Source organism: Mus musculus, chromosome 9, assembly GCF_000001635.26.
Source record: "Mus musculus strain C57BL/6J chromosome 9, GRCm38.p6 C57BL/6J".
Taxonomy (NCBI): domain Eukaryota; kingdom Metazoa; phylum Chordata; class Mammalia; order Rodentia; family Muridae; genus Mus; species Mus musculus.
The window spans coordinates 76,949,045-76,961,464 of NC_000075.6; the positions used below are offsets into that span (position 1 = coordinate 76,949,045).

The window sequence follows — 12,420 nt, forward strand, 5'->3', positions numbered from 1 at the left end:
GGGTCTTTTCCTTTTTTTTTTAATTTTTTTATTAGGTATTTATTTCATTTACATTTCCAATGCTATCCCAAAAGTCCCCCACATGCTCCCCCACCCACTCCCCCACCCTCCCACTCCCACTTCTTGGCCCTGGCGTTCCCCTGTACTGAGGCATATAAAGTTTGCAAGACCAATGGGCCTCTCTTTCCACTGATGGCTGACTAGGCCATCTTCTAATATATATGCAGCTAGAGACACGAGCTCCAGGAGGTACTGGTTAGTTCATATTGTTGTTCCACCTATAGGGTTGCAGATCTCTTTAGCTCCTTGGTTACTTTCTCTAGCTCCTCCATTGGGGGCCCTGTGATCCATCCAATAGCTGACTGTGAGCATCCACTTATGTGTTTGCTAGGCCCCAGCATAGTCTCACAAGAGACAGCTATATCAGGGTCCTTTCAGAAAAATCTTGCTAGTGTATGCAATGCTGTCAGTGTTTGGAAGCTGATTATGGGATGGATCCCCAGATATGGCAGTCTCTAGATGGTCCATCCTTTTGTCTCAGCTCCAAACTTTGTCTCTATAACTCCTTCCATGGGTGTTTTGTTCCCAATTCTAAGAAGGGCAAAGTGTTCACACTTTGGTCTTCGTTCCCCTTGAGTTTCATGTGTTTTGCAAATTGTATCTTATATTTTGGGTATCCTAAGTTTCTGTGCTAATATCCACTTATCAGTGAGTACATATTGTGTGAGTTCTTTTGTGATTGTGTTACCTCACTCAGGATGATGCTTAATAGCAAGGAAGGCTTAGTCTTCTTATTAAAGAGAACAAAGAATGAGTGAGATCTTTCTGCACAGCGGCTTGGTCTTTTGCTCCAAATGCATATGTAAGTATGGATGTCTGTATGTAAGTATGTAATTATGAGATGTGGGCCCATCTGGGTTGAATAGAAATGTATAAATATGTATATGGATATATGTGAGTTTATGCTTATTTGCTTATATAAAAGTTTTTTTTTCTTTTGCAAGTGTGATTCTCTTCTCCTGGTTCAATAGAAGTTTACTGCTCCAAACTTGCCCCTAGCCTGACAAGAGAGAGGCATCTGGACAAAGTGGAAAAGGCTCTAGCAATTAATCCTTTACTTAATACCCTACTGTTTACAGTGAAGTGCTAAATGCCAGAGACTGCAGTTTCTGGCCCCAAAGGGACTCAGGCAGGTCAGCTATAGTGACAAAGTAACTTAGACATAGACAGGTGAATGTTTTATTATTATACAGCAAACCTAAATATCTACTAAGACCATGTCTTACCACCACCTATTCTTCTCCCTCTGCTGCCTCAAGAAGAACCAAGAACAATAAAGAAGATCTGCTGGGGCTGGCCCTCAGCATGGGATCTATTTACCCCCACTTTTGCTGGGCAAGAAAGAGCCTCCAGAGCAGCATCCAGCCATAGAATTCCTTCTTTGTGAAGTATAGTTGCTCTTGCAAGCCTGTCAGTGCATTGTTTACTTAGTGCCCACTAGCTTCTTAGCTGTTCTTTCAGAATCTAAACAAATCATGTCTTGTAGGGATTGCTTCTAAATCATCCCAGGGTAACAAAACAAATCAATTTTTTTCTCCAACTCCTTCCTATAGAAGGAAAGTCAACACCAAGAAGGTGAATCACTCTCGATATTTATGATAAAACTACAGTGATTGTTGATTAAAACAACTGCACATATGTTTATGTGTCTGCGTGGGGGGGGGTCCTGTCCACATGTGGTACATTCTCACATACTCAGTACTACTGACTTATCTAATCTAAGTAATTCAGTGCAAACAACAAAAAGTCTTAGGCTATTCTGCCGTTTCAATGTGATCAACTATGTTCATTTACTGACTAGCTTTGCTTTCCTATTTTGACGCCCATGAATTTCCAAAAGTCCATGCCCTTATTTTTGTTTCACCAACTACAGAGAACTAAAATCAAAATTAATGTTAATCTAGTTTACTTTTTAGAGTTTCAAGCAATAAACTGAAATGTTTGTGATAAAGAAATGAATTTATTCAACTCTTGACATCATGCTGTTTTTGTTTTCAGAGGTTAATATGTTAGCTTCCTAAGCACAAACTTATAGCTAATTGAATGGTAAAGGTTACATATAATGTACTAGCTTCTCCAAATAGATATATATGGATATATATATAGAAATAGAAGTATATTATGTTGAGACAATTCTTCTTTTGTTAGCCTCTAAGCTTTTCTTTGCTTACTATTGTCTCCAACTCACAAATAATACACAGTTCTCAAGTAGCTGTTTATAGGTAGTTACTTTTTGTGGGACAGAAATACAAGCAAGATTTAGACAAAATAAGAGGAAACAAACTATTAGCTTATTGAGGCAATAATTAAGAATTCATTTATTCTGCTTCCAGCAAAGCATAAACAATGCTTAAACTAAGAAAACATTATTTGTTGAAAAGAAAGACATGGAGCTGGCACACTGGTGAGTTGGTGTGTGTGTGTGTGTGTGTGTGTGTGTGTGTGTGTGTGTGTCTTATTGGCTCAAGGTGGGTTCATATAACTTCTCTAAAGGATTGATAGGAAATTTGAAACCTAATCCTGTTACATTGTGAATCATTATATTCAAATGGAAAACCATCATGAGAGCAAAATAACACTCAGGGAACTTTAATGACATTTAGCCATTCTTTCTTTTATTAGTATTTTAATAATATAAAGAGAACGGATTAGAGTCTGGAGTAAAACAAGAAAGGAGGAATGTCCTACGCACATAGCAAAAATGCACCCTTCCTCTGGCTCAGGGAACCTTGGATTGCTAAAATTCGATTTAATGAGTTACTTGAATGCATGACCTTATGGAAATGTGATAGCTATGGATCATCTGAACTTGTCAGTTGGCCCCACGCTGCGATAATCAATTTCTCAATGTCAGATTCATTTACTCCTCGAAGAATCCTAAAATAGCCATTCTCTCCCCATGACTTTCCCCAGGAATTGGCAGCAATCTGCAGGAAGAAACAAAAACATGAAAATGTTGAGCATTATGCTTTGATATTTTTTTTTAAATCCTTCCTCTACAAACAGAAAAATACTATTTAGCTTTAAATTGCCTTTGACTTTTACAGACAGTAATGATTAAGCACCTAAATATTTTCTGAATAATGATCAAGGATTTCTGTTTCTTATATCACATTAATATCCCTGCACGGATTCACTGGCAAGAACCAGAACTGATGGCCCTTAAATGTGATGGCATGTGTAGATTGTAAACGACATAAAATAAGAACCCCTGAGATGGTAGTCTCACTGAGGAATTCTATAGATTAGATTGTCTTAGAAGCATCCATATGAGGAATTTTCTTAATTTGATTGAGATAGAAAGACCGATCCCTGAATGTGGGCAGCACCATTCCCTGGGCCGATCTCTGGGCTGAATGAGAGAGAAAAGAGCATGATGAAAACTTGCTTGCAAGTGCTGGTTTTCCCCCTCTCTGATCTTGACTATGGCTACAATGTGAGCAGTCCCCTCTGTACTTTGTTCCTGTGGTTTCCCCACTATGGTTGACTAGAATCTAAAGATGGGAGCTGAAATAAATCCTTTCTCCCTTAAATTTTTTATGGGTGATTTGTCATATCAAATGTAGAAGAAAGTATGATACAGATGCATGAGAGTTAGGACCCATCCTTGTGTAGAACACCAAATAAATAATATATTATTCCTTGTATTCAGGAAAGTTATAATCTAATGAATTTTGACCATTATGAGCTAAGTACTAAGGTGGGTAGAGAGTAGAGTGCACTTGAGGTCACTAGCTGTACCACCTTTATTTGCTTGGCTCAGGAAAGATGTGGACCTGCTCTCCAAAATGCAAAGGCAAGGCTATGCAGAAACTGACCATGCTATCATTGTAGAGAGAAGCAGCACAAACCATCAGCACTAAGCATGAAGCAGCATAAAGAAGCTTATTGAAGTAATTAAATTGTAAAGTAATTCTTGTTACATAGTTCAACCTAGGAGAAAACCTCAGATTCATCATAGATTATATACTAACCTCAAACTCACTAAATAGCCGAATGGGAGTCCTTGAAACTACTGTTTTCCTCTCTAGAACTAGCTCTGTAGACAGAAGCCACCAGGCCTGTTTGCTAAATGACTGCTTCCAGTTATGTAATCTAATGGAGAATATAAAGCATCTGAGAAAGTAAAATCAGCAGGAATTAGAAGTTTTTCCTTTATTCTTTTTCTTTGTAAACTCTGGGGATGATTAGAGAGCTGGGCTGGGTCCAGAATAGCATTGGGATCTAAAGGTTGAGTGAGTAAGTACATTGGGAAGCGAAAGCGCTAATGGAGTGTGCAGAGAATGTCATAGAGGCAGGAGAGGCCCATGGAGGGAGTCATTTGACCACATCTAAATGCAGTAGACCAGCTCTGTAAATTAGAGACTTCATAACAACAGCTGCCACCCCTGGCTTCCCTTCATCCTGTGCTGGGTCTAAGATGGAAAGTGAACTCGGGTGTGATCTACACTGATATTCCCAAGGCATCTGGTGTCACCGGCAGCTTCCACGGTTTTCTCCCCTGAGAACAGACTCCCTCAGCTTCAGAAGTTGTCATGACAGCATCCGTTTTAAAAAAAAAAACCCATCCAATTATCATCAGCGTTCCCTTTTTAGATTTGTCTTTTTGGCCTCTTCAGTCATCCCTGACACCCGAAAGGGGCACTCTCAAAGATGGGTCTGACACCGTGAATCCAGTGTGTCCCTTCATAGTTGAAGTGGACTTTGAACACCTGGAAAGGAGACATCCACAAAGTGTGTGAGTGTCTTTACAACTGGGGTCTAAACAAAATTCTAATTCCCAAATTTTGTAGTCAATATAAATATGTGTACATATTGGAAAATAATTTGTTGTGTATCTATATATTTGTATATACTTCCCTGATAAAAAAATATGTCTCCCCTAAGACAGAAAAATCAAGTAAAAATAATCTTGAGTGACAAATATTTTAGAAACATTATTTTTATAGTGAAGCTATTATATTTATATTGTTGTCATCTGAGTATCTGAAGATTATTACCGTTCAAATGTTGTTATTTTACCTTTGGAGAAACTGGGAAGTACATGTAGAATTTGTTAAACACATGTAAATCCATTTGCTGATGAAAGCTGAGAGAGCTAATTTTGGCTATCAACTTGACTACATCTAGAATCAACTAAAACCTAAATAGCTGAACATGCCTGTTAGAGATTTTTTTTTAAGGGATCATTTGAAGTGGGAAGACCCATCCTAAATCTGGGATGTGCCTTCTTGTGTAGCTTACATGGGACATGGAGAAGGAAGGTTTCCTTTTTGTCAGTTTGTTCCCATTCTCTTGTCAAGTTTATCTATTTTCTTTTTTATTAGATATTTTCTTCATTTACATTTCAAATGCTATCCTGAAAGTATCCTATATCCCCCCTCCCTGCTCCCCAATCCACCCACTCCCACTTCCTGGCCCTGGCATTCCCCTGTACTGGGTCATATAATCTTCACAAGACCAAGGGTCTCTCCTTCCAATGATGGCCTGAGAAAGTAAAATATATAGTCTGTAGACACAACTTTTCAAAAAGTTTTAACGTCACAAAGAGGCAAGAATCTTGGGGTTGGGGCATGATATCTTACATTTGGCCTACTACAAAGTCCATTCATGATATAAATATTAATCAATTAAAAATAAATTGGCCATTCCACCATTTTATACACTATATCTTCAAGAAATCTATGCTTAATACTAGTCACTTTTAAAGTATTGAAAGCATTTTTTTTATCATTAGAGAACAAAGCATAGCATTCATTATTATCAAGCCATCAAGTCTTCAATGGAAGGTCCTTAGGCTCTATTTAAGGAAGACAAAGAAAGATGAAGAGTGTTTAATAAGAAATATAATTAACATATTCAAGCGATACAATTCCATATATAAGAGATCTTACTACTTCACCAGAAAACTTTAAGAGCTCATAAACACTTTCATTAAACTTGTGAGGTACAAAATTAACATGTAAATATCAGAAGCTTTTCTACGTACCAATTTCAAAAACATTGAGAAAGAAATGAGAGAAATCATCCTATATACAATAGCAAACAAACACACACACAAACAACAACAACAACAAAATACCTGGAATAAACAAGAAGGTGAAAATCTGTACATTGAAAACATAAAATCTGAAGAAATTGAAAAGAACACTAGGTGATATCTCTCATGCTAATGGATTACAAAATTATTTTTGTGAAAATGGCCATTCTATTAAGAGCCACCTACAGTTTCAACACAATGTTGATAAAAATTCCAATGCCATAAATAAAAATGGATAAAAACAGGCAGTGGAAAAAGTATACACAAAATCAACAGAATAAAGGACCAACACACACACACACACACACACACACACACACACGTCCCCACAACCACAGACACCTGATTTTGACAAATGTAACACTGGTTTTATTTGTTCCTTAATGTTTGGGGAAATCGAGAAGACTGCCCACATAAAGTTTGTGTGTGTGTGTGTGAGAGAGAGAGAATGTTGTAATGAAGTAAGTTTTGTAAAACTATCCCAAGAAATGTTCAGGCTTTCTATTGCCATGCGGTTGAAGGTTTCCTTTCTCAGAAATGCATACATTTCTTACTAAATAATTTACAGTGTAGTGCCACAGAGTTCTACAGCCAAATATTCCATTTGGTGGAGTTAGGAGAGTCCTACAGAGGAGAAAAGGAGCCAGAGAGATCAAAGACACCACAAGAACATGGGCCACAGAATCAAGTGGGCTCAGAGATCAGGGAGCCTCTGAGTCTGACCTAGTCCTCTGCATATGTTATAGTTATGTAGCTCGGTGTTCTTATGGGACTTCTAACAGATAGAGCCGGGACTGTGTCTGACTCTGTCCTGCATTTGGGATCCTTTTCCTCTTCCTGGGTTCCCTCATCCAGCCTTGATCTGAGAATATGTGTCTGGTCTCATAGTTTTTTATGCCGTATTTGGTTGAAGTCTATGAAAGGCCTGCTGTTTTCTAGGTGAAGGGGGTGAATTCGGGAGAAGGAGAGGGGGTAGGGGAGACACTGGGCATGGGGAAACTGCAGTCAGGATATAATATATGAGAGAAGAATAAATAAAAAGGAAAAACCCTGATCCACCACCAGAACTTTCTGCAATGCTCTCTTTATTAACTTAGTATGCATTCTGCAGCTTCACTTGCAGTGTGGATTATTTTTATTCTTTTACAGTTTTTCAGAAAATGAGTTTTCAAGAAACAATTATTTTCTTTAGTTTGAATGTACTTTCTTTTTTTTTTTATTAATTTCAGGCCTTATCTTTATAAATGTTCTTTCTTTATTCAGTATGAGTTTCTCCACTAATTGAGTCACTTTTTCTTAAAATGGTATTTGAGATTTCTTTTACAATATAATAATAATTTGTTAATTGTATTGAAAGCTTTCATCTACTGAGAATTGGCCATAATTTTGCTTATTTATCTAAATTTTTATTATGTTCCATATCTACCCACTAATTGCAAATACTGATATTTGTGGATCTGTTTTCCACAAAGGGCTAGCCCTTTCTTTATGTAGGAGGATATGCTAAGAGATGCATCTTTTCAGCATGGCAAAGCTTAAATTGGTCAGGAAATATGAGTTTTATTCATCTCAATCCATATGTGATTTTTAAGTATTGCAAGATGGTCACTACTCAAAGGATCCTGGGATAAAGAAGATTTTGTGCAGATTTTCCATCCCTCTTGCTTTGCTTACAGCTCTGTTCCAGTGCTCAGTAAGTATTTCATGGGAGAAAACAGATGTAAGCTTTGGGTCTCTCTAGACTTCCCTGTAAGCTGATTCACATTCTCAGTAATGTTTTCTCTACCCATGACAAAAAATGATATTCAGCTTGAGTCTGGACCCACCAAATGCTCCCAGATCACAGAAAAAGATCCATAATTCATTCAGTTTTCATTTTTAAAATAAAACATAAATTTAAATATATGGGATACCATATATATATATATATGCTATTATCTTGGTAGATATAGTTTTCTTTTTGAAACTCCTAACAGTGGGAGCAGGTGTATCTTTGCTTACTCTTGAGACCCTTTTTCTCCTATTGGATTGCCTTGTCCAGCCTCAATATAAGAGCTTTTACCTAGTCTTATAGTATTTTGTTTTGTCCTGTCTGGCTATCATCTCTCAAAGGCCTGCTCTTTTCTGAAGAGGAAACAGAAGAGGAATAGATCTGAAGGAGAGGAAATGTGTTGGGGGCAAGGAGAAGTTGAGGGAGGGAAAATTGTGGTTGGGATATATTGTATGATAGAAGAATCTATTGTCAAGGGAAAAGAACAAAGAATTGTTTGTTGCTTTTATTTAGTTTTGTTTCTGGCTTACTGATATCTACTACATTTTACCAAGCAATAGAAAAAAAAAACAACAACAAACAACCTCTATTAGAAAATGGGACAATGTTGTAAATATTTTTAAACTACATCACATAACTTTGGGAAAATAATAGGTAGCTTGTTTTCTATTTCTGAGTGCTTTTGGGGGGAAAAAAGGCAAGAATCTTGATGAACCCAAAATGGAAATAATACAATGATAAGGAATGCTTTCCTTTACTTCTCCTAAAAGTATTTACTCTTCACATATAACAGGGATCAAACCTGTAGCCATCTGTCTAGTTCACTGACTTAATGTACATGAGTGATACAGCTTCTCTTATCTCTCCCCTAAGCCAAAGTGTGATTGCTCAGACAAAGTCCTGAATTAGTCCCCATGTACATAACATTATCTCCCTTAGTATTTACATGTCAAAATAGACAAAGCACGGTATTAGAAGACATTATCTGGAGTTTATTCAGGCCATGGGAAGATATATTTATATTGTTAAAGGCCAGGGCAATGTAAGAAATGGCATTTTATTTTCCCCTATTCTTCAGGAATGAAGGAAACTACTTTTCTCCTGTTGGTAACTGGAGAAATCCCCTGGTCTCTATTGCTTCATTATGGGACATCTACTGCTAGAAATTTCCATATTCACATTATGCCATAAGCAAGTATGAGGTGTGTGCAGCCTGTGCTGTTTTGCTGAGATATTACTCTATGTTGGCCTGGCTGTATTGTGAATTGGGCTCTCTTTATAACCCAGGTGCTCCATCCTATGTGTGATATGTCTGTATGTACATGTTGATAACATTGCATTCCTTGGAAAATAAGTCAAACATTAACTCAATTAAAGATGAGCAATAAGTGGTTTGCAACCCCATAGGAAGAACAACCAACCAGACCACCCAGAGCTCCCAGGGACTAAATAAACAACCAAGGAGTCCACATGGAGGGGCCCATGGCTCCAGCTGCATATGTGCAGAAGATGGCCTTGTTGGGCATCAACGAGAGAAGGGGCCCTTGGTCCTGTGAAGGCTTGATGCCCCAGTGTACAGGAATGTGTACACAATGTGGACACTATGTGAGAGCAGGGAGGCAGGAATGGGTGGGAGGGTGTTCCCCCACCCTCATAGAAGCAGGGGAAGGGGGGTTATGATAGGGGGTTTCTGTGGGGGAAACCAGGAAAGGGAATACCATTTGAAATGTAAATAAAGAAAATACCCAACTTAAAAAAGAAAAATGAAAAAAAAAATATAAGCAATGAGCCTAAGGGCAGGAGCTCAATCTTTAGACCTCATATTAAGAGATCCTGGTGTGGTGGTGCCTCCTTATAATCCCAGTTCTAGCAAGTTGAAGAAAATACTAGCAAATTCCATATCAATGAGCAGCAATGTGCCTTCCAAAAAGTAGCACCAAAGAAACAACATCTGAGGTTGTCCTTAATCTTTACATATCTTCACAGGCAGGAGCACATGTACACACATGAACACACACATACATAGATACACACACACACACACAATAGTGTATGTATGCAGTAAAAATCTGAAAGTATATATGTGTAGGTATATGTTGTCATGTGTCTGTTCATGTATTCATATGCATATTGCTTATGGTCTCTCAGTTGGAAAAGATCAAGAATAAGATGTGATGATTTTATACTATTTTCCAATACACATTTCCTCACACCCACTCAACAAATAACTATCCAGCATAATGTGTTGATAAATGTTATTAGTTAACTATATCAAAGCATGTCTTTCTCATGAATCATTCCGATGAATATAAATCCCAACACTTAATGGCTTGTATGATATATTCATTATGTTTAGTTCATTGATATTTAAATTACAAGGCATAGACATTTTACAATTTCTGGACATGTCTGAGGGCTGAAACCTTACATGAGATAGGTCCCCATAGGTTCATATGTCTGAATACTTAGTCCCTAGGTGGTGAAATGGTTGGGATGGATTAGAAGTTGTGGCCTTGTGGGTCAAAAATGTAAATTCTCAGGGATTTCTCTTGTCATGCTTTGTTCTTCAATTACAGACTCTAATCCTCTGAAATCAGCCTTATGTAAGTCTCAATGAAAAAGAGAAAGCATGACAAAAGACACATACAAACACATGCAGATAGGGAAAGAGATCACAGAGTCAGAGAAAGAACACAGAGAGAGAGACAGAGAGAGAGAGAGAGAGAGAGAGACAGAGAGAGAGACAGAGAGAGAGAGAGAGAGAGAGAGAGAGAGAAGGTTAAAGTAAAAAGATAGAGGGAGCCGGGCGGTGGTGGCACACACCTTTAATCCCAGCACTTGGGAGGAAGAGGTAGGCGGATTTCTGAGTTTGAGGCCAGCCTGGTCTACAAAGTGAGTTCCAGGACAGCCAGGGCTATACAGAAAAACCCTGTCTCAAAAAAAAAAAAAAAAAAGAAGAAAGAAAGAAAGAAAGAAAGAAAGAAAGAAAGAAAGAAAGAAAGAAAGAAAGAAAGAAAGAAAGAAAGGAAAAACAAAACAAAAAGATAGAGGGAAGCATCTAGAAAATTATGTTGGAGCCAAGGCTTGTGCTGAAAGAAATGAGAAGATTTAAGTAAGGTCTTTCAAAAATAGAATTAAGAACAGGGTGGTCTCAATTTTCAAGACCTCTCCAAGCTAAGCTTCCAACTTGTAAAAAGGAAAGGACTAAAGAATTTTCTGCACCTAAAAAGGTACAAATGGAAGCATATTCAAAAGTGATTCAAGAGGTCCAAGCTCCAGACCAAGAAAGGTATCAAATTCTGCAGTATTGTCCATGTGGTTCTGGCTTTAGGATCAAAATGATTTAAAAAAAAAAAGGTTGTGGACTCTTCTTTAGCAATTAAGGAGAACTACTGAGGTCTGGTATGTGGCAGGGGAGGGAAATCTCTGTAAGGAGGCTCTAAAAGCTATTGAGTGAAGCTGTAAAGGCATAAACAGAATTGATTGGAGACCCCAATATGATATAGATGTCAATTTCTTGAGATACCTGCCAAGGAAATCTTCAGACCTCAAGGGAGAGAAGTTTATTATACAACTGGAAGGGTGGAGTCATCTAAGCCCTTTGGTATCAGACAAGGAGCTACAGAAGTTTCCCTGCTGGGTTTTGTTCTATTTTGGGCCTAGTACTTCTTCACTGTCTTTATTCTTCCCTTTCAGAATGACATATTATCTGTTGTTGTATGCTAGAAGTATGTAATTTGCTTTTCTGATTGTACAGAGAGGTAAATTTTAGTAAGAGCTTTGAGTCTTAAAATGAGATCTTGGACTTTTAAACCGTGTTGAGATTATGAAAGACTATGGGGATTTATGAGATGGACTAAATGCATTTTGTGCTATGATGTGGCCATAGGCTGTGTGAGTTAGGGAGTGGATTATAATGGTGTAAATGGAACTGGTCCCCTTAGGCTCATTTGTTGGTGGAACTGTTTGGAAAGGATTAGAAGGTATGGCCTTATTTAATGAGGTGTGCCTCTGGGAAAGAGCTTTGAGGTTTCAAAAGTCTCAAACTATTCTGTCTTTCTCTGCCATATAGCTATGTCTAGTCTAGCTCCACATCTGCTACAATGCTCCCCACCATGACTGTTATGGACACTAACATTCTGAGACCATGACCAAGTGATTTCTTTCATAGATTGCTTTGGCTGTAATGTTTTATCATGAAAATAGAAAAGTAACTCTCTCTCTCTCTCTCTCTCTCTCTCTCTCTCTCTCTCTCTCTCTCTCTCTCGTGTGTGTGTGTGTGTGTGTGTCTGTGTGTGTCTGTATGTGTGTGTGTGTTCTAGTTCTGTGAGTAAAGCCACTTGCTGATAAGCCTGTTATTCAGAGTGAGTTTACCCTTTGCAGCCAACGTATTGAATGAGAAAATGACTTCTGCTAGTTGTCCTCTCATGTCCATTTTTCCTGATGTGGATGATAATGCCCATACATATAAATACAAGCTCACAAAATAAATAAATATCAATATAATTTAAATAAATATCAATATAATTTTAAAAACTTAAAAATACGA

At 37.8% G+C, this 12,420-nt stretch overlaps 1 protein-coding gene across 5 annotated transcripts in view; it reads right to left on the reverse strand.

Annotated features, from left to right (window-relative positions):
* Positions 1–2,653: 2,653 nt before the first annotated feature.
* Tinag (tubulointerstitial nephritis antigen) overlaps positions 2,654–12,420 on the reverse strand; it is a 94,105-nt gene continuing 84,338 nt past the window's right edge. For 3 of the 5 annotated variants that reach the window (XR_379422.4, XM_006511201.4, XM_006511202.4), the window contains one exon: positions 2,656–2,987. Coding sequence is in view for 3 of the 5 variants with exons in the window: in XM_006511201.4 (XP_006511264.1) it covers positions 2,853–2,987 (135 nt within the window). In the remaining 2 variants the exon portion in view is untranslated. Of the gene's footprint in view, positions 2,988–12,420 lie in introns of all 5 variants that reach the window. The other 2 variants (NR_136923.1, NM_012033.3) reach the window with 1 other exon arrangement.